Genomic DNA, 25204 nt, shown 5'->3' with positions numbered 1-25204 from the left:
TTGATATCGGTTTCAGCGAAAAGTGTATTGGGCAACCCCGTCGTTGGCGGGAGATGGCAAGGTCGGAGGCTGCGTGCGGCTCGCTGGCGGCGGCGCGACTTGAATGGGCGGCAGCGGTGCGGGGTCGGCGCGGGGGTCGCGGCTGCGCGCCCACCGCCGCTCCGCCAGTCCGCACACCGGCGGCTCCGCTGCCCCACGGTCGGCCGCACTCCGCTAAACAACAATGCTTTAAAACACACCGTAACTACAAACCTCACCGTAACGCAGTCGGCGATGCTCGAGATCTGGGCGGCGAGCGAGGCCGTCGGCGAGCGGTCGTGATCATTCTAATTTATGTTAACGCCAAAAGAATTAAATTTTAAACTGATCGTGTTTAACAGAGGGTCGGGAGTGTAGTTGTCGTAGCGCGAGGGTGGGTGTCGCGCGGAAGCGGGCGCGGGCGCGGGCGCGCGGGCGGGCGATGGCGCGGCGCGGCGGGGAGGCGGCGCGCGGCGCGGCGGCGGCGCGGCGCTGACATGGGCGGGCGCGCGCGCCGCGCTCTGCTGGCGGCGCCCGCGGGCCTGCTGCTGCTGCTGGGCCTGCTGTGGCCAAGGGGTGAGTCGACAGCGCACCTCCGTACCTAAACTGTCATCCTAAAATCACGGTTAAAGCCCGTTTACATCAGACTCATTGAAAGCGATACCTACATAAAAATTTGGGGATGAAACAAGTTTAAGGTCTTATCGAGGCCAATTCGAACGTACATATCGATATCTTTAATGATATCATTTTGTTATCATCCGCACGTGCATTTCGCTCGTAGTATAATAAACATTATAGATGTCCGTACATTTAGCACGTAAATACGTTAGTAGATGTCAAAATGTAAATTTGAATTAACCTCCTGGTCTGTTATATCAATAAGCTAAAGCTTATATGCCTTGGTACATTTTTGTCACAAATTGGACCATTTTTGCTATGTAACTTACATGGAAAGCATTGCTACGAGCTACGGCGTAGCGCTCGTAGCACAGTTCAGCAGTGAATATTTTATCCGAACATTAAAGTACGCATTTATGAAGTTAAAACTAAAATAAGCATCATTCTCGTATTTATCGTATCTATAGGTATATAGTTAACATCCGGCAAATTTCTCATCTCCCAGGCCTCCGTTAATTGCGCTCTCGGATCCCAATTAGTTATTTAAACACATTGCCACCTCCTCCTCCTTGCGACGATACCCTAATGTTGAGGGTTGTGACCCATCAGAGCATCAGTTTCTTCCGTACGTAATCTCTCGTTCGCGATATCTTAAACCTTAATATTAAGTGTGGTGCAATGCAATACCTATTTGTCGACACTCCGCATTGGGCCAGCTCAGCTCAGCTACCTACACACCGATTTCATTAAGAAAATAAGCCCATTCTACGGAGTTTGCTTAGATTTTGCTAAAAATACTCTTGGAATATTGTAAAATTATTTTTACTTAAAGTACTCGGTGTTCTTCATCGTTAGCAATATTTATCCTTTGTTACATACTACGATAGTACAGATCTCCACTCTATCCTATTTTATTTAACCTCTGTTTTCTAATTTAGACAATATTCTTTCCATTCGAGCATTCGTCTTTCTCAATATTTCAAGACCAGAAACGTAATCTCTAGGTGTCTTCTAGTATTTTATATGTTTAATAATAGTTGTTAGTAAATAGAATAGGTAACCACTTCGAAGCATAATTGTACTTGCTATTATTATATTTTTATTCCATCTTAATCCTATCTTCTTATTATGTGCGTCAACACGTCCTGCCATTTTTCCAAACAAACGCTTAGTCACGCACGGAACATCAAAGATTTTCGTCCCGCCCCGACTACGAGCTGTAATTCCACAAAAGACTGCCTTGAGTTCCACTTGATGAAAATAACCTCAAGAGTCTTTCGGATAATGTACGTAACGAGCATTTAACCGCCCCCAAGAGGCCTATAGTGGGGTAACAGGACGCCGAAAGTGCTTTAGTTGCCGCAGCCGGATTTTAGAACAAAAGCCTTTTATTTTTTGATCGGGCTTAGTCTAGAAATGTCATGATAGAAAAGCGAAAGATCAATCATTCTAATCTTCTTTGAACGATGACCGGATGTTACCGATCAGTCAAAGCGCGACGTTATATTATTAATGCTTGTTAATTGTAAAGTAAACTGGGAAGTGTCCAAAGGTAGTGTCGTTTATTCTTCTATTCAGCCTTTTTTTTCAATTAATCTTAAACAATCTGTTCGAACGAATGATGCCCATATATTTTCGTATAAACTCAACACATCAATTGATAAGTATAGGTACTTACTGAAGTATCTACCTACCTAAAGAATTGTATTTTATCTCCTCATTTACTTTATTATCAAATGGACTACACTTACTACTGATTTGACTACATCAGTAACTATTAGCGACCCGGCCCGGCTTCGTACGAGTGCAATAAAGATATCTACTTAAATCATCATATTTTTTCACCCAATTTACATCCTCTTGAATAATTTTATCTATAGATGAATGCATCATTAAAATCCAATATTTCGAATATCTATTGTACGTTAAGTAGGTATTGAAAAGAATATTGACGTTTTTACCCAAGAATACTTTTCGAAATGGGTAGTGCTTACCTCAATATTTTCAAGCCCAACAGCAGTTTCGTATTGATGTAAGATTATGGCGTATATTTTTTACATCGGGTTTAAATGTAGGTACTTACAAGGAACCTAAGGTAGGAACTTAAAAATATATCCCCAAATTGCTTAGACTTTTTTAAATCATGTGAGATAAATAGTTTGAAAGTTTATCTGGTTACCTCGTGAGTATATTAGTATGGAGCATTCCATGAAATTGTCTACCGTTGTACCGTACAAACGCGAAGTTTCTGAAGATTTAAAGGTATAAGAGATTCCTTTTCTATGACAAATGGTCAAAAATATGCACAGAAAAATAATCGCCTACTTTAAATGCCGAGAAAAAAGTCGCAACACAGGAAATAAAATGCGTTTGTATACGGGACAGCCCGTGGAATGCTCCGTCTTTCGTCCTTATATACCTAGCCTATTAGACCATCATGTAAATAAGCACACCTCCGGAATTACCTTCACCAGCATAATAATTGCAAAACTTTCTGGCCGTTTTTTTCAGTAGGTACTATCACAGTGAGGTGTGAAGTGACACATTTTATATAGCTGTCTATCAAATCCCAAGCCAATTTCCGATACCATCTGCACAGTCAGGCACATAATTTCACATTCCGTTTTGACAGTTTGACTGTTACATCGCAAATTTATGACAATTGTTGTTGTGGTTTGACAATATTACAACAAAAACTTTCTTAATTTAACCACAATCGAAACAGCTATAGGGCCCGATTCGGATTTTGAAATAGACATCTATTGGATATCTTTTAGACATCACCGCAAGATACGATAACGATATGTTTAAGATCTAACCTGTCAAATTTGACATATGCGCGATTCTAGAGATACTCTTGAACGATTTCCACAGGATATGACTTAGAGATCCAATTCACATCTAATAGATATCTTACTCTCTCTAACGTAAAAGTGACATTGGTTGCCCGAATTGCGCTGCAAAAGAGAACTAGTTGATATCTAAACTATAACGTATCTAGAATGGATCTAATACGTGTCGTCTCTTGTGAATATCTTGAAGTTCGAATACGGCAGATACTCTGATGGAGCTGTTGTGTCAGGGTACACCCCAGTCGCTTTAGTATAAATCAATTGATGTAAGACGGGTAATGAAAGCAAGATTGATTTTGTTGTATCTTGATAACATACATACAACTTGTTGTATGATAAAATCATGAAACATTTCAAGTACCTACCAGATAGAAAGTTTTGATTATTTTTGATATTTCACTGAAACCTGTAAAATGTCTGCCTCTTTGCGTGTTAAAAGTTGAATGTCCTAGTGGCCAGATCGAATATACATTTTGACATCAAGATGATATCATTCGCCCGTGCCTGCGCCAAGTGTACGGACCCGTACGAGGGAAATGGACATAGAGCAGGAATATATTTTTTTAAATTTTAATATAGAATTAAATACATACAATTAACTTAGAACTAATCTTACATTTTTAAGATTATCAGAACTAACAATGATACTCAATTTGATGTCAAAAAGTACGTTCGAATTGGCCTCATATTTCGTCTTTTATGTTTTCGACGTGTTTAATAAAAGAACCTGCAATTGGTTTCATTAAGTGGTTGTGCTATCTTTCCTTTATTTGTGTTTGCACATAAGTAATAATTGTATTTTTTAACAACGATACCTAATTGGTAGAAATGCCTTAAGAAATTATATTTTCCAGCTGATATGACGATGAAGCTAATTTACACATAATTCGTAGGGTTTGCTACGAGTGTTCATGCTATCATAAAGCACTAATAATAAAGAAACTTTACCCAGTTCACTATAAAGCAAATGGAGCATTCCACGGGCTGTCCCGTACAAACGCATTTTATTTTCTGTGGCTTTTTTTCGGCATTTAAAGCAGGCGATTATTTTTCTGAGCTTATTTTTGACCATTTGTCATAGAAAATGAAACTCTTATTATACCTGCAAATCTTCAGAAAATTCGCGTTTGTACGGGACAAACGGTAGCCATTTTCCAGAATGCTCCATGTAATAAATTTATACATAGTTGTATAAGCTAAGAAAAAGTTAAAAAAAAAGTCAAGTAAAGTAAAAAGTAAGAGCGAATCGCCTAGCGTGGTACGGGCATGTGATGCGGAGGGATGAAAGTCATGTGACGAAAAAGGTATTACGAATGAATGTGGAGGGAAGTAATGGGAGAGGAAGACCGAGAAAAAGGTGGATAGACTGTGTGAGAGATGATATGAAGCGAACGCAAGTGAATGATGAGATGACGGGCGAGAGAGACGTATGGAAGAAAAAGACATGCCGCGCCGACCCCAAATGAATGGGATAAGGGCAAGCGAATGATGATGATGATGATGACATAGTTGTATAAGCTCTAAACCAGGTGATGTTTGTACAGGGGTGCGCGGCGGCTATCACGAGAAGCGGCTGCTCCACCACCTGCTCGACCACTACAACGTGCTGGAGAGGCCGGTGGTCAACGAGAGCGACCCACTGCAGCTCTCCTTCGGCCTCACGCTCATGCAGATCATTGACGTGGTACGTACAATGCAACTACCCTCTAAGGGGCCCACTGATTAACAGTCCGCCGCACGGTATCGGCCTGTCAGTTGTTCGGAACTGTCAAAATTTTGTTCTAACTGAAAGGCCGATACCGTCCGGCGGACTGTTAATCAGTGGGCCCCTACGTTATAACTAGAATGTGTAGGAGAAACCAACATAGCCAATGTGGTCCACTAAGACGTAGTTGTACCTTACCCATCCTACCCTGCTTCTTAACCATGTTGATGATGATCATCTGGATCATGATGAGAAGAGAAACATAATGCAAATTTATAATTTTTATCATGAAATAAAGAAATCTATATCTAAAATCTAAATCTAATTAAGGGTGCATACATTACCAGCGCAAAGATGAATTATCGTTGTTGAAAATGTACGCCATCCGTTCAGTTTAAGTTACATCGTTTTCTTCGTGAATAATGAAAGAACTTTGTGAGTTTAGCTTAGCGTGTTGTTAAATGGCTTTACCATCTAATAGAGATTAGAATTGTTATGTTTATATGTTTAGCTTGATGAAGGCAAAGGGTCGTAGAAGGTCTGTTTGTAAATAAAGGATCAAGAAATTCAAAATTAAATTCTGAAAATTACTTTTAAGAATCCCAATTCCAAATATTAACTTTCCTTTAAGAAGAAAATCACCGCGTATTATTTGCCAGTAGACTGAATTTTAAGGGAGCCGTCATGATCAAAATTTTTTTATACACCAATTCTATTATTATACATATATCAATCGATTAAAACCTTGGATTAAAATGTGTCTCCACTTTTCGATTCGACTTACAACAAAAATGGTAACCAAATAAAAACTCGCATGATTTACTGACTAGGTGTGAATCACCTGACATTTAAATCTCGTGGTAATCTGTTGGAATTGTGTTAAGCCTTGATTAAAATGAGTGTTAAGGATCGGTTTGTGGGTGATACGTAATTGCTTGCAATTTAATATCGTTTAACATAATGTCAGCGGTTAAAACGCTCATATGTTTTGGAATGTATATTCAGCAATTCAATTTTGTTCGCAGGATGAAAAGAACCAGCTATTAATAACGAACATCTGGCTCAAACTGGTGAGTATATATATTATATATATACATACGTAGCTATAGGTACTCTTTATTTCACCTGACATGACCTAATGTGTTTATCTGTTTGTTCAGCAATTACGCAATTAGTTAGTGTATCCATTAACTCAGTATGTTTACATGGAGTGCTGTTACTATTCTTTTTAAAAGCCGCAAAATTTACTTAGTTATACCTACGACTAGCCCATCTACTGTATCCATGTTTGCTGATCGAATTAAACTGCATGGCATTTATGTTGACATTATTGTAAGTAGGTAGTTTTAAAATGGACACAAATAAAACACTCATCATATAATTGTGGATATTTACTTACGTAACCGGCCAAGCCAAGAGTCTTACTCACGCCCCATGGATTCCGTACCATCACAGGATTTTCGGTCTAGGTCACAGTTTTAAAGATACAGCCCGCTAATAGACGGATAGGCAGACGGACGGATGCGGAGACTTTGTAATAGGGTTCCATTATTTGTCTCCCTTTGGGTACGGAAGACTGAAAAATCTTGCCTAATTCTTCTTTTAACCAGCTCTACATACATCTGGTCTGGAATAACGTAATAAGTAAATATATATAATTCTGTATAACAAGGCACTATATACTTCTTTTTTGTATAACCCTTCGTCTGCCAGACGGCATTTTGCACAATACATATCTGGACATCTGTCGTTCTCCCGCTGCTGTCAGGAAGGAGGATCGCCATTTAATTTCCTTAAATGTGCATAGCCATACGCCGAAATTAACGGAGCTTTATAAGAACACTATGTATTAAAAAATAAATAATAAAATTTAATTGAGTCAAATTAATTATTCTGATAAACTAATGAACGATGATCATTACTGTGTACGAGTTTAGAGATTACATTAATGTAAAGAGACTCAGTTAAAAACCTACCAATTTACTTATAACCTGAGGAACGAATTAATTTTCTTATTTACATGTACCTATATGTTTGTCTCTACAGGAATGGAATGATATGAACTTGAGATGGAACACGTCTGATTTCGGCGGGGTCAAAGACTTAAGAGTGCCACCCCACAGGCTATGGAAACCAGATGTCCTCATGTACAATAGGTAAACAACATTTACAACAGCTTTTTATAAATCTCCTTGTTTATACTAATGAAATCGTCACTTATTCCAAAAAATTTATAGTTTCTAAACTACAATAACAAATAATAAACCTAAGTAGAGCATTTCCGTCATATCTTGTCTGGCTTGAAGTTAAGTAAAACGTTCTAAATACTGTCTAAACCGTCAGCTTAGTTATGTTACGAAACAGACAAATTACGGCCTAGTAGCTTGTTAATCTGATAACTTTGACACAGAAAAGTGTATAAATATTTATTATATACATTGCTGTTCATATTATAACACATTGCTGTTCATAAACCTATTTTCTCTTTCATAAAATACTTATAGACAATCTACTGCAAATGGATTGAGCCTTACGGGCTTAACGATACTTTTGTAAATAAGTCATTGTAATTAACTTTATAAACAATAATAATTAATACAAGAACTTTAAAATTACCAGTCGCTCTTTGCAGCATGAGCAGAAAGTGACAGTTGAAAAGATAGATATACATCGATTCCTTGTATAACGCTTAAAATATCTGGGAGACCGAGCTTTGCTCGGAAAACATATAAAAACTCAAAAATACGCGTTTTCCCAGAGATAGGACCTAGCTAGATCGATTTTTCGCCCCCTAAAACCTCCCTATAGCAAATTTCATCGAAATCCTTAGAGCAGTTTCCGAAATATATAAAATAAATAAAAGAATTTCTCGGGTAAAGGTATTAGATAGATAGATAACCTAAATAACAGGTACATTATGTGTGATATAGCGCCGACGAAGGCTTCGACAGCACATACCCGACGAACGTAGTGGTGCGCAACAACGGCTCGTGCTTGTACGTGCCGCCCGGCATCTTCAAGAGCACCTGCAAGATCGACATCACCTGGTTCCCCTTCGACGACCAGCGCTGCGAGATGAAGTTCGGCAGTTGGACATACGATGGATATCAAGTGAGTTCTTTTGCCTTTCCAAACTGCTACCGCATCATTTCAAGATTTGGAGAGGTGTATGCCTTTTTTTTGACGGAGTGGGAATGCATTTTACGCACGGTGTGTGGGACTCGCCGCTCTCCTTGTCCCTCTCTTGGCAAGAGGAGAAGCGTATGCCTAACAGTGGGCGTATACTCGCTGAGGAAGAAGAAGACCGCATGATAAGATATGAGAAATTGTTATTCTAAGAAATCATTTATCAACATTTTTATTCCTGGGAACATTGTCAGTTGGAATACTAACGAATTTTTTGTTGGCATTGAACCTATGAAGTTAGGTACAGCCAGCCAAGAAAGTGGTTTACCACTTTTCAACTCTATCAATCAGATGATAGAGTCGAAAAGTGGTAAACCACTTTCTTGTCACTCTACTCACCACAAAGATTAGACATAATTTTCATTTTTGCATTGGAAATATATAAATATTTCTTAAAATAATTGATACAGTCAAGTATTAATCTGTTAAAATGTGACACTAATACTTACGGGTAAGTAATAGAACGTATACAAACCTATAATATATTGCTCAGAATATATAAATTCAATTAGTATAATTTTGAATGGCATAACGTGCAATTAGTATAACGTGCGATACGTATAACAATGAATTCTATAATTTTATATTGTATAATGTACTTTACATATAATATCGTTTATGATAAGTAGGAAAATGTATAACATTGAAATAATATAATATACACACAATAAATATAAGAGATGCAATTACGACGATAGCATGGATAGTAAAGTTGCTCCATAAAATGTTTTTCTAATTATGTGTGGGTAAGAAGAGAAATTATATTCACTCTTAATTTTTTTTTGTATAAACAATATACTTTGAGTTTGCCGTGATTAGTACGTAATTACGTGTTTTCCATAACCTAACCTAACCTAACCCACTTTTCTGGTAGCAGTTTTTTTTCTCTGAGGGGTCGCAGTTCAAACCTAACCTAACCCACTTTTCTGGTAGCAGTTTTTTTTTCTCTGAGGGGTCACAGTTCAAACCTAACCTAATCTACTTTTCTGGTAGCAGTTTTTTTTCTCTGAGGGGTCACAGTTCTAACCTGACCTAATCCACTTTTCTGGTAGCAGTTTTTTTTCTCTGAGGGGTCACAGTTCAAACCTAACCTAATCCACTTTTCTGGTAGCAGTTTTTTTTCTCTGAGGGGTCACAGTTCTAACCTAACCTAACCCACTTTTCTGGTAGGAGTTTTTTTTCTCTGAGGGGTCACAGTTCAAACCTAACCTAACCCACTTTACTGGTAGCAGTTTTTTTTCTCTGAGGGGTCACAGTTCTAACCTAACCTAACCCACTTTTCTGGTAGCAGTTTTTTAGTGTTCCGTACAAAACTTTGTTTACGGAACACTTATGGGATCACTTCGGTCTTGCAAATCAGTTAAATACGTTTTTCTCAGAGAACGTTTGACATAGATACCTAAAATTTGGAACAGTTATAGCAATTACCACCACTCATATTGTGAATAAGTCAAAACTGCTTATTTCTTATTAAAGGGGGAAATTTAGGGGGTTGAGGGGGGTAGGCTGAAACTTTTTTCATTTGTAAGAATCGTGTGGGGTACCATTAGAAAGCTTGCAAAAAATTGAGTCGATGGACTGATTTTGACTTCATTTTAGACTGCAATAGTTTCGTCAAAAAATGCATTTAAAGTTGCAAGTTTTCATACAAAAATTTTCACCTCTGTCCTGGCGATTTTCGCGAAAACTATAGCTAACAGGCAGCTGACCAGTCAATACCCAACTTAAAGAAGCATGGAGACGGCGGGAAAATTATCAGCTTAACTTTATCTTTATTAGTTTTTCAACTGCAGCTTGACCTTTGGTTGCTTAGGGCTAGCTAACTGATGCTTACACTGGTCAATTCATATTAGGCGAGAAACATCCTTAGTTAAAACTTTGGCATTGAAATTTATGACTTATGTCTTTGACACAAAGTTTTTCTGCTTGCTTATTTTTGTCGGATATTTAATTTTATCTCAATAGCCTACTATAAGTATGAGAGAGATCTACAAAATACGACCTTATTATATTGCAAATAAGTTTCAATTTCGAACGGGCTTTCCAAGCAATGGACTAGCAATGGCATCTCAAAAATCTGAAAAATTCAAATTAAGAATTCCGTTCTTGACTGTCGTTGTGTTTTTTTTTCCACAATAGGACACATAGAGTTGGTAAGGCGTATAGAGATAATAAAGTCATTTAATATTTATGAACAGCTTTGGCCTCATGTATAGATTTTATTGAGAGTATCTGATTCGTCGAAACAATATACACAATATTCCTTTTCATTAAGTACCATTACATTTCTGTATTAATTGTATAATTATAATATCTATTAATTATATTCAGTACTTATGTATATTTTTGAACGGATTGGTGAGCAACAAGATTCAGGGCTATAACCGCGAAAATAGAAGTTCGAAAATTGCGAGCATTTTTCTCTGTCACTCTAATTACGCCTTCATTGGAGTAAAAGAGAAAGATCCCCGCAAATTGCGAATTTCGGTTTACGCGGTAGCCCCTCAGTCCTGTTACGAGAAAATAATTTTGGAAGACATTAATAGTATATGACAGTTAAATATCACAGTTTATAGAAACAAAGGTAAAATTGACGAAATATTTAAAGTAAGCCGATCTTGTGTTTTAGCAGTTCTAAATAATATTAAAGTCTATATATATGGCATAGAACTAGAAACAAAATCAAATAAAAAATAATAATGAGTTCTAAATTCAAATTGAAGGAGTATGTTACATTTTAAGGTATTATAGGCCAAGCGCGCACCACGATATTAATTTTTGCGACACAATTTTAGAATCGCGCTGTAATATATCGCAGCAAATTCACTGCGCGCACTGCGATCTCTCTTCCTAGCTATCCATCCCACATGGTGGTGGGGTCAGCTTTCCTGCTTAACCTTCTCCACTTCGCCCTATCCACGACATCATCCTCGGATAACTTGCACTCACTCATGTCCTTTAGCACTACATCCTTCCATCTTGTTCTGGGTCTGCCCCTAGATCTTCGACCTGGGATGGAAAGTTGCAGCGCCAAATTTCCTACGTAGTCAGAAGGCCTTCTTTTTACGTGACCATACCATCGCAGCCTGCTCTCCTGCATTTTATCGGCAATGTCGCGCACGCCCAGGCTTCCTCGTACGTACTCGTTACGGATTCTATCGAGCCTGGTAACGCCGCACATCCACCTCAGCATTTTCATCTCGGCAACTTGGATGGTATGCACGTGTCTTTGAGTCGTTGCCCACGTCTCGCTGCCATACATAAGGACCGGCCTTATTATACTTTTGTATACCAGACCCTTGAGTTTGACCGGCATTCTCCTGTCACACGTAACACCAGTCACTTCCCGCCATTTTAGCCAAGCAGCGGCTATTCGGTGTTGAATGTTGCATTCCACATTCCCAGAATGGTGCATCATACTACCCAGATACTTGTACTGATCGCACATGGTGACTAGTTGCCCATCGATGGAAATTGGGCTATTGTCGCATGGATCTGGCTCGTTCAGGGACATGAATTGGGTCTTTGCAACACTCAACACTAGGCCACCGGCCTGTAACTGATGCTTCCATGACAGGAGTGCTTCCTGTAACTCAACACGGCTCTCGGTACAAATAGCCACATCGTCAGCGTAAACAAAAGTCCACTTTGCTGAGTTTTGCGCAGCCTCGGTGAGTGAGTCCAAAACTAAGCAAAACAGGAAGGGACTCAGAACTGAGCCTTAATGAACGCCTGCCTTAACCGCTATAGATTTTGTTTCACCCACTACCGTCCTTACCATTGACCTTGCACCCTTGTACATGTCGGTTATGATATGGACATACTGTTCTGGGACGTTCTTCTTGCGAAGGCTCCACCAGATCGTGTCCCTTGGGACTCGATCGAATGCCTTTTCCATGTCCAAGAATGCAATGTACAATGGTTGTTTTTTGGCGCGGTACTCCTCAGCAATCGTGCTCAGAGCGAACATAGGGTCGGTAGTAGATAAGCCAGGTACGAAGCCATAGTGATGCTTAGACAGGGAGCATTCTGCTCTTAGTCGACTATCTATCACTCGTTCGTACAGCTTCATAGTATGGCTTAGAAGCTTGATACCGCGATAGTTATTGCACTCATACTTGCTTCCTTTTCCCTTATAAATCGGAACAATGGTACTCAATCTCCATGCCTCTGGCATTTTGGAGGAGAGTAGAACACGGTTGAAGAGATTGGTAAGCAGCATGACTCCTTGTTCGCGAAGGCATTTCCAAACTTCCACCGGGATACCGTCAGGGCCAATGGCTTTATTGTTGGACATCTTATTTAAAGCTTTCTTAATCTCACCAGGGAGTATTGGAGGTATAAGGCCTATATTGGTTTCCATTTCTGGAAGCGATATAGCTGCTAATGTTGGATTTAGCAGTTGTTCGTAATATTGATGCCAGGCTGTTACAACATCTCTATCACGATACAACAATTCTCCATTTGAGCCCTTAATGGTTTTACACCTGGTAGGATCCTTTGCGCTCTGAGAACGCTGCTTCGCAAGTTTGTAAATATTCTTTTGACCTTCTTTGGTAGCTAACTGTCCGTATAGGTTTTTCTGGGAGTTCGCTCGTGAGATAGCTATAATTTTCTTGGCGTCTTTTTTAACTTTCTTGTATACTTCGCGATCTTCAGGTGTCTGGGTGGACTGCCAGGCCTTGAAAGCAGTTTTCTTGTTCTGAATCGCGTTTTGCACTTCAGTCGTCCACCACCAAGTTTCCCTATCGGTCTTTCTTCCCCCTTTTGTACGACCAAGAATTTTGTTTCCTGCAGTTATGATGGATTTTCTTAGATATTCCCATAAGGTGTCAACGTTCGACTCGTCATCTACAACAAGATTTTCCAGTTGCTGGCAGAACTCAGGAATTTTCTCACCTTTTAGTTTCCACCACTTGGTGAGTTCTGGAGTTTGAGTTGGTTTCTCCTTGGATGTTTTCTTAAACACCATGTCCATCACAAGAATGCGGTGTTGGGGGGTAACACATTCTCCCGGAATAACCTTACAGTTAGTCACTCGACTGATACAGGTTCGGTTTATTAGGATATAGTCTATTTGTGACGATGTCTGGCCACTTTTGTATGTTATTTTATGTTCTGGCTTCTTAGCAAAGAAGGAATTTACGATGGCAAGATCGAAAGCGGCTGCTGTTGTGAGAATGACCTTACCAGCATCGTTCAGTGTACCATATGCGTGACCTCCGTGTACTCTTTTAAATGCGTTATTTGCTACTCCTATGTGGCCATTTAGATCTCCTCCTGCGAAGGACTGCGCGCACTGCGATGAAAATGAAAAAGTCGACCAGTCGCTTGTCATGAAACTCGTCTTTAATATGCGATTGCTGTATGACTTTGAGCATAACACAAAGGTGATCCCCGTCTATTTCCATAATTAAATGGTCAACATCTAGCGTCTCATTTTGAGACTCCATTGGAGATGCAGGTGCCGAGATGTGGGGGTTTGGAGAGCGAAATGCCGACTGAGGTCCGGCCGGGGTGCGATTTTATTATCATAGTGCGCGCGGGGCCATACAACTCCGCATGCTGCAATTCACTTTGCGACAATCGCGTCGCGAACAATCGCGGAAAAATGTGACAAATCACAATTTTAAAATCGCTGCGATTTTTTTGTCGCGTATGCGCGCACTAACATATAAACACATACGTTGCATTTCTGCGACAAAATTATCGCAGGACAAAAAATCGTGGTGCGCGCTTGGCCTTACTCTAAATTATTATAATACATCAAGCATTCGCGAGATGCTCGACTTCGGTATTCAATAGTGATGTGCCGACTATTGATTTGGCCGACTAGCCGACTAGCCGACTAATCGGCGCTCGGATGGCCGATTAGTCGGCCGACTAGTCGGCTAGTCGGCCAGATCATTAGTTTCGTCTAAGTTCGGTTCAGATGCACTTAAAAAACAATTGTTTTACTCCTTTCGTCGCGCTATTCATCATATTATAGTAACGCTATAAAATAAAATAAATAAATCCTAAGGCTATATTTCATACGACAACCGGACAATCGGACATACGAAAGCGATCACATGGTCGATAATTCGAACAAAAGTTTTCGAGAGCATCCTAAATAGGAATTTGGGTAAAATAGGTGAAAATAATCTTTTCACCTATTTTATACTATTATATATAGTCAATTAATTGCTGTTTATTTCTTTTTGCCCTGTTTTTCTGTCACTTATAAAGTGCCGACTAATCGGCCATTTTTGCCGACTAGTCGCCGACTAATCGCCGACTACAAATCAGGCCGGATAGTCGGCTTTCCCGACTAGTCGGCGACTAGTCGGTACATCCCTAGTATTCAAACACAAAGCAATAGTACAAGAATCTAACTAAATGCAAAGGCCGAAGGAGCGATTCGAAGATCCGAAGCGTCCGACAGACGCGCGCCTCCCGTAACTTTTCCAAGTATTTTTAAGTACAAGTGTCTAAGTCGCAAGATCCAAAGGCTGAAGTCGCATTGGGCCGAAAGCCCGAAGCATCCAGGAGGTCAGTTCTAAACACAGGTAATTAATACAAGTGTCTAAATGCGAAGGCCGGAGGCCGAGCTCCGCGTAGGGCCGAAGGCCCGACGCCTGCAAGATGTCAGTGGTTAAACACAGAACTGACAGCCTGGACGCTTCGGGCCTTCGGCCCTACGCGGAGCTCGGCCTTCGGCCTTCGCATTTAGATACTTATACTATTGTTCTGTGTTTAAGTACTAACATCGTGGACGCTTCGGGCCTTCGGCCCTACGCGGAGCTCGGCCTTCGGCTTTCGCATTTAGACACTTGTACTATTGTTTTGTGTTAAAGCACTGACATCCTGGACGCTTCGGGCCTTCGGGCTACGCGGAGGTCGGCCTTTGGCCTTCACATTTAGACACTTGTACTATTGCTCTGTGCTAAAGCGATGACATTTTGTTAAAGCTCGGCCTTCGGCCTTCGCACTTAGACACTTTGTACTATTGTTCTGTGTGTGTAGTTGAATACGGTACCCGGTAACAGGCAAACAACCTCTGTAAAATGTAACGATGCGAGCGGTACGGCTACCATCAGTTTGGCATTGACATAAACGCTTCCGTGGGCGTGAACGTAATTTACTTTCTATGCATCTCACTCGTACTGACATATTAGTACGAAAGAGATATACCTATAGGAAGTAAATTACGTTCACGATATCGTTTATGTCAATGCCAAACTGATGGTAGCCGTACGGAACACTAAATGCCTCGAGCTATCTCGGACTTGGCCAAATTATTTTCTCTAAAGGTCACAGTTCAAACCTAACCTAACCTACTTTTCTGACAGTTATTATTGGTTAAGAACTATAAACTTTAAAATTCTGAGCTATCCTATCCAAATAATTTTACCAATGTTTTGTTCAGATAATTATATGAAATTTTATTAATTATTTTAATTTATATGCGTAATAAATGTTATATTAAATATAGTTAGTTTATATGTATAGTATACCAAACAACGATATGTGTACAGAATGTTATATTATTTTTATTTTATACTAATTGAAAATATACATTTAGTGCATTATACATAAGATGATTATACTTTTTGAACGTTTATAAACTGAAATTATACCAAAAGTGCATATTCATTATGAGACGCACCCAATACTTACTGATCGTTCTGTCATTTGTTAACAGTTGGACCTTCAACTTCAAGACGAAGCGGGTGGGGACATAAGCAGTTTTGTCACGAACGGTGAATGGGAGCTTATAGGTGAGCGTCAAACGTAATATATCGTGTAAATAAGTATATTATTTTTGTTTTAACTTTTCCATGTAGTTGTTTGTGGCTCACATACACAAGTTAACATTGAACAAATTGGGCTTGAGGATAAAAGCGAGACCACCCTGTACGCCTGCCTTTAAAGTTACCTATCTATTTTATTTAAAATATTAATCGGTAAAATATATATTGAAGTTATAAAGACAAATTTAGGAACCAGAATCTGTGTATAACCAGTAGGGTGATTCAAAAAATAAAATTCTTGATTATGTATTTTCCACAAGGCTCTTTTTGTTCCATATCACCTCTTATATCCCTATGCAAAATTTAAACGAAATCGAATAATATTTAGGGGTCGCTATGAAATGACACTTTTTCGAGTACAAAGAAAAGCAGTATTTTTTTTGTATATGGTACTTTTATTGCAAATTTTTAACTTATGTTATTAACATTTAAGTAAAATTATAATCATATTATCTTTAAATCAATAATTCAATACCCTACTTTTCCTTTTCTCCCGAGCTCATTTTCAATACGTTAGATTTCGACGCAACTGGATATTTCTTTCTGTGAATATCAACGACACGGAGAAGATATTGTTTTTGTTGTTAATTTTTTGTGATGCTAGAATTGTATTTTTGTATTCAAGCAACACCTCGCTCTGCGCAGTCATTTACTACTTTCAATTGGTGGACTTTTTCCTGCATTTCAGTGTAAATTTCATCAGTATGCCACTCTGAAGGATCTTTCACTAGAAATGCTTGTGACTTGTCTTGGCCCTCATTGACAAGCAAGTCAAACAGAGTTTTCCTTCTTTGAGTAAAAAAAATCTCTAATGGCAATGGCTGCTGTATTTGAAAGGTTTTTCCCTCTGGTCTTTTCAAAGCTTTTTTTGTTGGCGGTTTTTGGAGATTTTGAACCATTATTCTTTTTGTCTCGGGTGTAATTCTTGGATCGAATAAAGAAAGACCGATCAATTGCTCTGAAAAGTACCAGAGGTGACGGCGAAATGCTTTCAGAGCAATGGTGCTAATCTTCTTGTTAGGATAGTCTTGAAGCTGTGATATAAAGTTTGCATCGTTAAGAGGTGCTTTTGCTGCTAGCGGAGCTTCGTTCCAATATCGCCCGTAGAGGAGACTCTCAAACAGGGATAGCTGTGTAATCGATCGTTTTTCTGCTGCTGTCAGTGTGAATTGGTCTTGAAATAGATATATTTTTAGACAGTAAATACTCGTAGCTTTCGCCATCCAACGAGCTTGAAGTCCCGGGCTTGCGGAACTTAGCTTCAGCAGTTATTTCCGAGCTGCCGAGGAAGATACGGCACAAATTCAGCAGTTCAAGGTAATCATCTCTGGGTTGTTGATGGTTTATCGCCTCATTGTAGTATTGACTCATTTCCTGGCGTAATGCAATGAGTTCCGCGTTCTCATACAAATACAAATGTGCGAATAAAATGCCATACTTAGTAAAATAAAATTTACCTGCAAATCATAGCGACCACTAAGCGTTGTTAGAATGGGCTGATTTTTGGTGCACATACGTTTTTCGATCAAACGAACAAAATAAAACTTGTGGAGTAAGTAAGGAAAAACTAAGATTTTTTTTTTCCTTAGTAAAGTGAATCACCCTAATAACCAGGGGTGCGAAACTCCTGACTTCGGCCAATCTCGGCTCCGCTCGGCTCAGCATTGCTCCGAGCAATTATTAGGATTGACACAGCTAGACATCCCTTTGCGTGCACGATCACAGATAAGATTATGGGTTGAATTTTGACAAACCGGAAGGGATAGTGTCATATATTAGAAAGGGACAGCATGATTCGACCCTGAACCGCTGTCAAACTTCGGTTTTGTAGGAAGATTCCTTTCTGTACGGTAGTACTATTATTTATTATGTGTCATAAACTCAGGGGTGCCGGGCAAGCGCAACGAAATCTACTACAACTGCTGTCCGGAGCCGTACATCGACATCACGTTCGCGGTGGTGATCCGGCGCAAGACGCTGTACTACTTCTTCAATCTGATCGTGCCGTGCGTGCTCATCGCCTCCATGGCTCTGCTCGGGTTCACGCTGCCGCCGGACTCTGGCGAGAAACTTTCGTTAGGTAAGTTTGTCTGCTACACCGTTTAGACGATGCGAGAACTCGCATGCGAGAGTCATACCATTGCGAGTTTTGATTGGTCGGTTGAATTGGGTGTAATCCACTACAGTCCGCAATGTAACTAAAATCGCACATCATGCGACTTTGCGCGCCGTCTAAATCAGCGCTTAAAGTATCTTCCCTGATACAGGTATACATATATACTTACAAGGAGGACTCATCTATTTGTATTCCAATTGTACATAATAAACATTTTTTCATTTTTTTTTCATCTTACCTACGGAACATTATACTATGCATTTGAGCGCAGCGTATGCGTCATGCGTAGTGTTTATTATTGTTTATTGTCGATCATTGAAATAAAATGCTTAACCACTAAAGTTGGTAATATCTAATCCCTTTAGAAAAGCAAAAGAAACGGATGAATTTATTTAGAATTGCAGTAGGTATAAGTGGTATAACTACAATAAGCTTATTAATACATAATAATTTCAGTGCTAAATAAGGACAGTTTAAACTATTCACTACGTTTTAAAGGGTAACGCTTCACAACACTTTAATACGATTTCAAGCTAATTATAAGTCATTTAGATTGCGAGTATAACAATCAGCTAATCCGAGAAGATGGCATGTGCAACCGTTCCGACATATCAGACTCTCGAAATCAAATACATAGAGTAAATAAATACCCCTTTTTAACCGACTTCCAAATCTCAAAAGGAGGAGGTTATCAATCCGGTTGTATGTTTTTTTTATGTTTGTTTCTTCATATCTCCGTCATTACTGCACCGTATTTTAGGGTTCCGTACCTCAAAAGGACAAAACGGAACCCTTATAGGATCACTCGTGCACCTGTCTGTCTGTCCGACCATTCCCTCCCCCGTTTATATCCGAAATTACGGGCTCTAAAATTTTGAAAAAAATACACAATATAGTTCTTTACCAATGACATCAGGAAAACCTATTAGAAATGTGCAGTCAAGCGTGAGTCGGACTTAATTACTTAGTTTTTGATTCGAACCCTACGGGTTTTTTTAAAGACGTTTCATTACACGTTACGAACGCGAGTCCGACTCGCACTTGGCCGGTTTTTCATAGTACCTACATGACTCTCCGATGATGGATCGATGGATGGATGATCATGGTCTCAGGTGTAACGATTCTGCTGTCGCTGACGGTGTTCCTGAACATGGTGGCTGAGACGATGCCCGCGACGTCGGACGCGGTGCCGCTGCTGGGCACCTACTTCAACTGCATCATGTTCATGGTGGCCTCCTCGGTCGTCTCCACCATCCTCATCCTCAACTACCACCATCGGCACGCGGACACGCACGAAATGAGCGATTGGGTAAGTCTGTTTTCTTTTCGTTTTTTTTGTATTATATTAGGTACAGGTGGACCAAGCTCACTTTGCATGGCATTCAAAGTGTAGAGTCAAATTCCTATGAAAATTCAGATTCAAATTCAATGACGTTTATAAACAAACATGACGTTTATAATGATACACCCTCACTTTGTTATATTCAAGTCGGTGCAATTAACTTTAAGGACTCTACATTCGACTTATATTTATTTGAAATCTTTATGCTGGTATTTTTATTATGAAAATAATGACATACATAAATAAAAGACAATGTGGCCTCCGATGGCCAGGGCTGGCAAAATATTAAATAAGTCTTACAGTATTTTTCGGCCCTTTCTCATAAAATAACTAAACGAATTATGAAAACCGTGCTCGAATATTTAACTTATACGTGTGGTTTTACGCAGATCCGATGCGTATTCCTGTATTGGCTGCCGTGGATCCTGCGCATGTCGCGGCCGGGCTCGGCAGCGACGCCGCCGCCGACGCGCGCGCCGCCGCCGCCCGACCTGGAGCTGCGCGAGCGCTCCTCCAAATCGCTGCTCGCCAACGTGCTCGATATCGACGACGACTTCCGACACGGGCACGCGCAGCAGCCCCCCTGCTGCCGATACTACAGGTCCCTCGACGATCTACACGAACACTACTCGCCGCCGTAAATAGCACGGTTTCGATATTTTACCCCCGCCTCGAACGTTCCGCAGTCACCCGGCCCTAATAGCTATTAGTCGAATCAGTCATCAATCAGTAATTTATAAGCTTTTGTGGGTCATGGGTCTCATTAAATTTTTGAGCATAATTCCTGTAGTTCCCTTGAATCCTCGGTCCCACCTGTAGTGTAGAGCGCAGGCATCCGCATTGTCTACAGAGCCATAACTGTTGCAGGGGGGGCGGAGAGGAGAACGGGGCGGGGATAGCTGCGCACAGCTGCTTCGGTGTCGACTATGAGCTGTCGCTCATTCTCAAAGAAATTCGAGTCATCACAGATCAGGTAAATGTTAATGCCATTATAGATGAACTTTAATTTTGATAATATGAGTGCATACTTACTTGGCTACTTTGTTCCAGATGCGCAAAGATGACGAAGACGCGGACATTTCGCGCGACTGGAAGTTCGCCGCCATGGTCGTGGACAGACTGTGCCTTATTATCTTTACCCTGTTCACAATCATCGCCACGCTAGCCGTGCTGCTGTCCGCGCCCCACATCATGGTGTCGTAGCGACCCGCCCGCTTGCGGCTGCGGCTGCTCGTGCGTAACGATCTGTGATACCGCGAATACTTGTTAAGTTGTGATGTGCGAGTCGGCGCGGGCGCGGCCGCTGCGGCGATGAAGTTGCCGCCGTTTGCCTCCGCCCCCGCGCCTCCCTATAGTAATAAGTTAACGCTGATCGAACTGCCATCCCCCTGCGCTCAACCGAATACTGCCCATCTTAATCCCCTTAAAGTTTTCTTCCTTCCACCAGCAGCTCTTGCTCTTGTTATCTGAAGAATCGTTGTCACGCTAGGGGAAGGTTTCACTGACTGGTGCGCGTGCACACCATAGCACGGCGACAGCGCGATGCCCTTCTTACATAAGTGGTCCCAAGTTCACCATCCTGTCCGAGACACCGTGGCGATGGCGGCAGCCAAGAGGTCCACGCTAGAGTACTTACAATTGAGAATGGTTGCAAGCCGATACGGCGGCCGATTATAAAAATGTTAGCACAAAAACGTCTTCCTTCATACCGTTGAACGACCTGGTTCGCATTTAAAATTTAAACTTTGTTAAAACTTTCTCGATTCTTGAAATCTATTGTACAGTTTAGGATTTGGGCAGTAAGGCAATGGCCCTTTGTTTCCTTATTCTTGTTCGATTCCGTGAATCGTGGTTACGACCCTTATTTATTTTCGGATGTATTTGTGTCCGTAGCTAGTATAGAACTTTACAAACAATGTTGATTCAATTGGTACAGGTTGTGATATGCCTCGTTGTGAACGGGTCGATATTGTTATAAATGGTAAAATATCCATGGCTTATAGCTTAATAAAACATTCGTTAAAAGTTGTAGTTAAACAAAGTATTATTTTATTAAAATCGTACCTGGTCTTTCGGAGCGAGTTATACAAATAATAAATTAACATACATGATAACACGTTTATACATCTTTTCAATACCGTTACCGTATCTTAATAACAAGCAGTTCGTAAACTGCCGATCTTAGCTTTTGCGCTCCCCATTATTAAAATTTTGACAATTAATAAACAAACAACCTATCCTAAGAATTAAGTAAACATAACGAATTTGAACATTTATTCATATGAATCAGTCAAAAATCAACCAGTCTACTCACATCCATTTTATGTTGTCGTATTACCTAATGTACGACTGACGTGCCTATTACTGACGACATAGTACAATGAGTCAACGCATAAGTACCATCTTACCCATTTCACTGCCACCGGCTATACCTCATCAAGTAACATTATTATTCTTAAGATACGACGCAATAACGATTATGTTCGATGAATTATGTAATAAAATCCTTAAAAGTCATGTTAATAACGATACAGTTTATACTTTAATGTTTAGTTCTAGAAAACATTGTTACCCTTTTAGGAGGAAAACATCGCATAACAAAGCGAGTGCGCGGATACACGTTTGGAAAGCAATGTACCCTCGCATCGCTTTTTATGTTTTTCTTCTGCAAGGCAGCGCTTGTATATAATCTAAAACGGCCCATTGGAAGTTGCGGACCGTCTATGATTATGAAGCCAATGTTTTCGTTCGGGAACGCAGTTTCCTTGTTTACTTATTGTTGTAAATATCGTATCATCGACCACTCTGTGTCGGTTGCGTGACGAGAGCGAGCCGAGTGGTGGCTGCCGCGTAGCGCGGCCACGGCGCCTGTGGCCACTAGCGGCCGCTGGTGCCAGCGCGGTACGCGGCCTCCGACGGCGACGGACGACCTCTGTCCCAATGATTTGTACAATTGTTAGGGTTAATAATCTGAATTGCATTTTGTTTATTAAATATAAACGAATGAGAATGTGAAGTTTTATTACTATACGATGACCTCGTAGATTTTATTGTGTGACCGAGCAACCCTGACCTATTTATTCCTGGCAGTCGGTTAGGGAACGCATCGAGCACCGTGGTTGAAGACAATCGATGCTATCCCGTGGGATGTTGGCACATGCGCAGAGGGCCACGGCGCCGCCGGGCGAGCTCCCGTGCATGCCTTCGACTGCTCAGCCTGATTAACGCAGTGCAGATAACGAATTCAATTCTGTTTTTAATGGGAAACTAGTTTTCTAAACTAGAAATAATACGGACGTTTCCAAGAACAAGCTATTTTATAGATTTCAATTTAAATTTTCCGTCTATTGCTCCTATAAAATAAATCTTGACGAAATCGTTAGAGCCGTTTACGTGATTAGGTACATTTACATATCTATTTCACAGTAAGTAGGTACTCGTATTGAATATAGTCCCTTTTAGCAGTAGTAGTTTTTCCTAGGTATTGTCTGGATAGTTAGATGCCTCTAGGTGTGCAGGATGCCATATGAATATGCAGTCTGTTGAAGTCACAAAAATTTTAAAATAATGAACCGATATTTTAAGTACAAGGTATGTATATTATGTACCTATAGTTCTAGTTAATGGTCACTATTACTGATCTGCAACCGTAAAAAAAACCTCTGATTTGAATTGGAGATTATTTAGCGCGTACCACGTCCACTAGCTGGCACGTTTGCACAGAGCGGGCGTACGCACACGGGTGCCAATAGGTATAGATACGAGCACAGAATAATTAGTATTATCATATACGAGTAAAATCCATCGCACGTGGCCGGCCCAGCACAGAATAAATAATGCGCCAGTTAGCGTTGCTCATTCAATTTTTCGTTAACCCGTTCACCCGCTCTGTGCAACCGCGCCAGCTAGCGGACGCCCTAAAATAAATAAATACCTACAATAAACCAACTCGAAGAAAATAAACAATGCAAATTAAATTGGATGCCGATTTGATTGATTACGTAAACCTAACCTATATAAGTGAAAAAGCTAGCGAGGCAATGCTACACGGACATTTTAGGTCGTATCTACACACAAAAAATTTACACTTTTTTTTATCAACGACATTGGGTTAAGTATATCTATATACATACCACTATTGCGTTGTGTTACCAATTTTCTTCACTTTTAAGTACTACGTACAGAAAATATAAATTAAAAGCTAAATCCGTGTATGACCAGATATTTAGACTCTAAATTTTCCCATTGTCGCTATGGTATGTATTATGTATGGTATGATCAGTGGCGGATTTCCCATAAGGCACAGTAGGCCCGGGCCTAGGGCGGCGTGATTTTAGGGGCGGCAAATTGTGACAAAAAATTAGCTGATGATAACAAAAAATAACTCAAAATTAGGCCAGGCGACGAATTCTCAAAAAAAGATACCTATAGAGGGAAATGCTTGAAACACAATTTTTGACTTCGTACCTAACTTTATTTGGACTATCTAGGAGGTGAACATATCAAAAATCCCCGGCCGTAACCCTTGAGCCGGGGGAAGAGAGAGGTTTGAAGGTCACATTTTTCAGTTTTTTGCTTAGGTATATCTCGGAAACTATGCGTTCTAACGACATGATCATTATACAAAATGAAAGTTAGTTAAATTTGCTACAAGCTACAATTTTTATGATATCTGGAGGGCCCTCCATACTTGTGCGCGGCTCTGGCTGTCCGTCTGTCACAGCCTATTTTCTCCGAAACTGCTGGACCAAATAAGTTGAAATTTGGCACACATATGTAAGTTTGTGACCCAAAGATGAACGTGTAACGTAAATAAATGAATTTTAAATATGGAGGCCATTTTTGGGAGGTAAATGAGAAAATTTAAATAATAAAGTTTTTCAAACTATATCGTGTTACATATCAAATCAAAGAGCTCGTTGTAAGAATCTCAAATATTTTTTTTATAATTTTAGGATTAATAGTTTAGCAGTTATTCAAGAAACTAGGCAAATAAAATGATTTTCTTATGTTTCTTTTTTAGATTTTTTGAGTGTTTTTGTAGGTACATAAAAAGTCAATGTTATTGGTAAAACTGTCGCTTAAAATGAATAAGTATTTGCTTATTTTTTTCGTAAAACCTATGTTCCTATGATCATGTCACAAGGACGTATACTTTCTGAGATATAATAAGCGAAAAACCGAAAAATGTGACCTTCAAACCAAACCCCCCTACTTTTGATATGTTCACCTCCTAACGAGTCCAAAAAAGTTACTAAGTAAAAAATGTGTCCCAAGCATTTCTCTCTTTAATATATCTTTTCGTTGCCTGATCTAAATGTAGTCAATATGATGGGTGCTGATGCTGAGAAAGGGGCGGCTACAAGGCTTGGGGCCTAGGGCGGCAAAGACTGCAAATCCGCCACTGGGTATGATAAACATATTTTGTTCTCGTACATGAACCTAGGTATGGAGGCAGTATAACTCATTCACTGCCACTAACGCATATTATGCGTTCACTGTCATATGTCATACAGCTTGTATGATACAAGTTAATTGTTCCTAGGCCACGCCCCCTGGCAGTGAATGCGA

General features: G+C 40.1%; 1 protein-coding gene across 2 annotated transcripts; it reads left to right on the top strand.

The window, feature by feature from the left end:
* On the top strand, positions 1-22643 carry LOC134680084 (neuronal acetylcholine receptor subunit alpha-7). Of its 2 annotated transcripts, none has more exons than XM_063539122.1 (11): positions 1-594; positions 5036-5175; positions 6222-6266; positions 7243-7352; positions 8127-8307; positions 16067-16142; positions 18061-18255; positions 19404-19600; positions 20023-20270; positions 20501-20606; positions 20684-22643. In XM_063539122.1, the coding sequence occupies exons 1-11, from the start codon at positions 516-518 to the stop codon at positions 20834-20836; spliced, it is 1530 nt and encodes a 509-aa protein (XP_063395192.1). In that variant the 5' UTR covers positions 1-515; the 3' UTR covers positions 20837-22643. The 2 variants fall into 2 exon arrangements, with proteins under 2 accessions (XP_063395192.1, XP_063395193.1); XM_063539123.1 differs by having other exon boundaries at positions 2-594; positions 20023-20234.
* Positions 22644-25204: the final 2561 nt, after the last annotated feature.

This window comes from Cydia fagiglandana, chromosome 3 (assembly GCF_963556715.1).
Source record: "Cydia fagiglandana chromosome 3, ilCydFagi1.1, whole genome shotgun sequence".
In the NCBI taxonomy this organism is placed as follows: Eukaryota; Metazoa; Arthropoda; class Insecta; order Lepidoptera; family Tortricidae; genus Cydia; species Cydia fagiglandana.
Note: the sequence above shows the minus strand (reverse complement) of the source record. Positions and strands in the feature narration are given on the sequence as shown.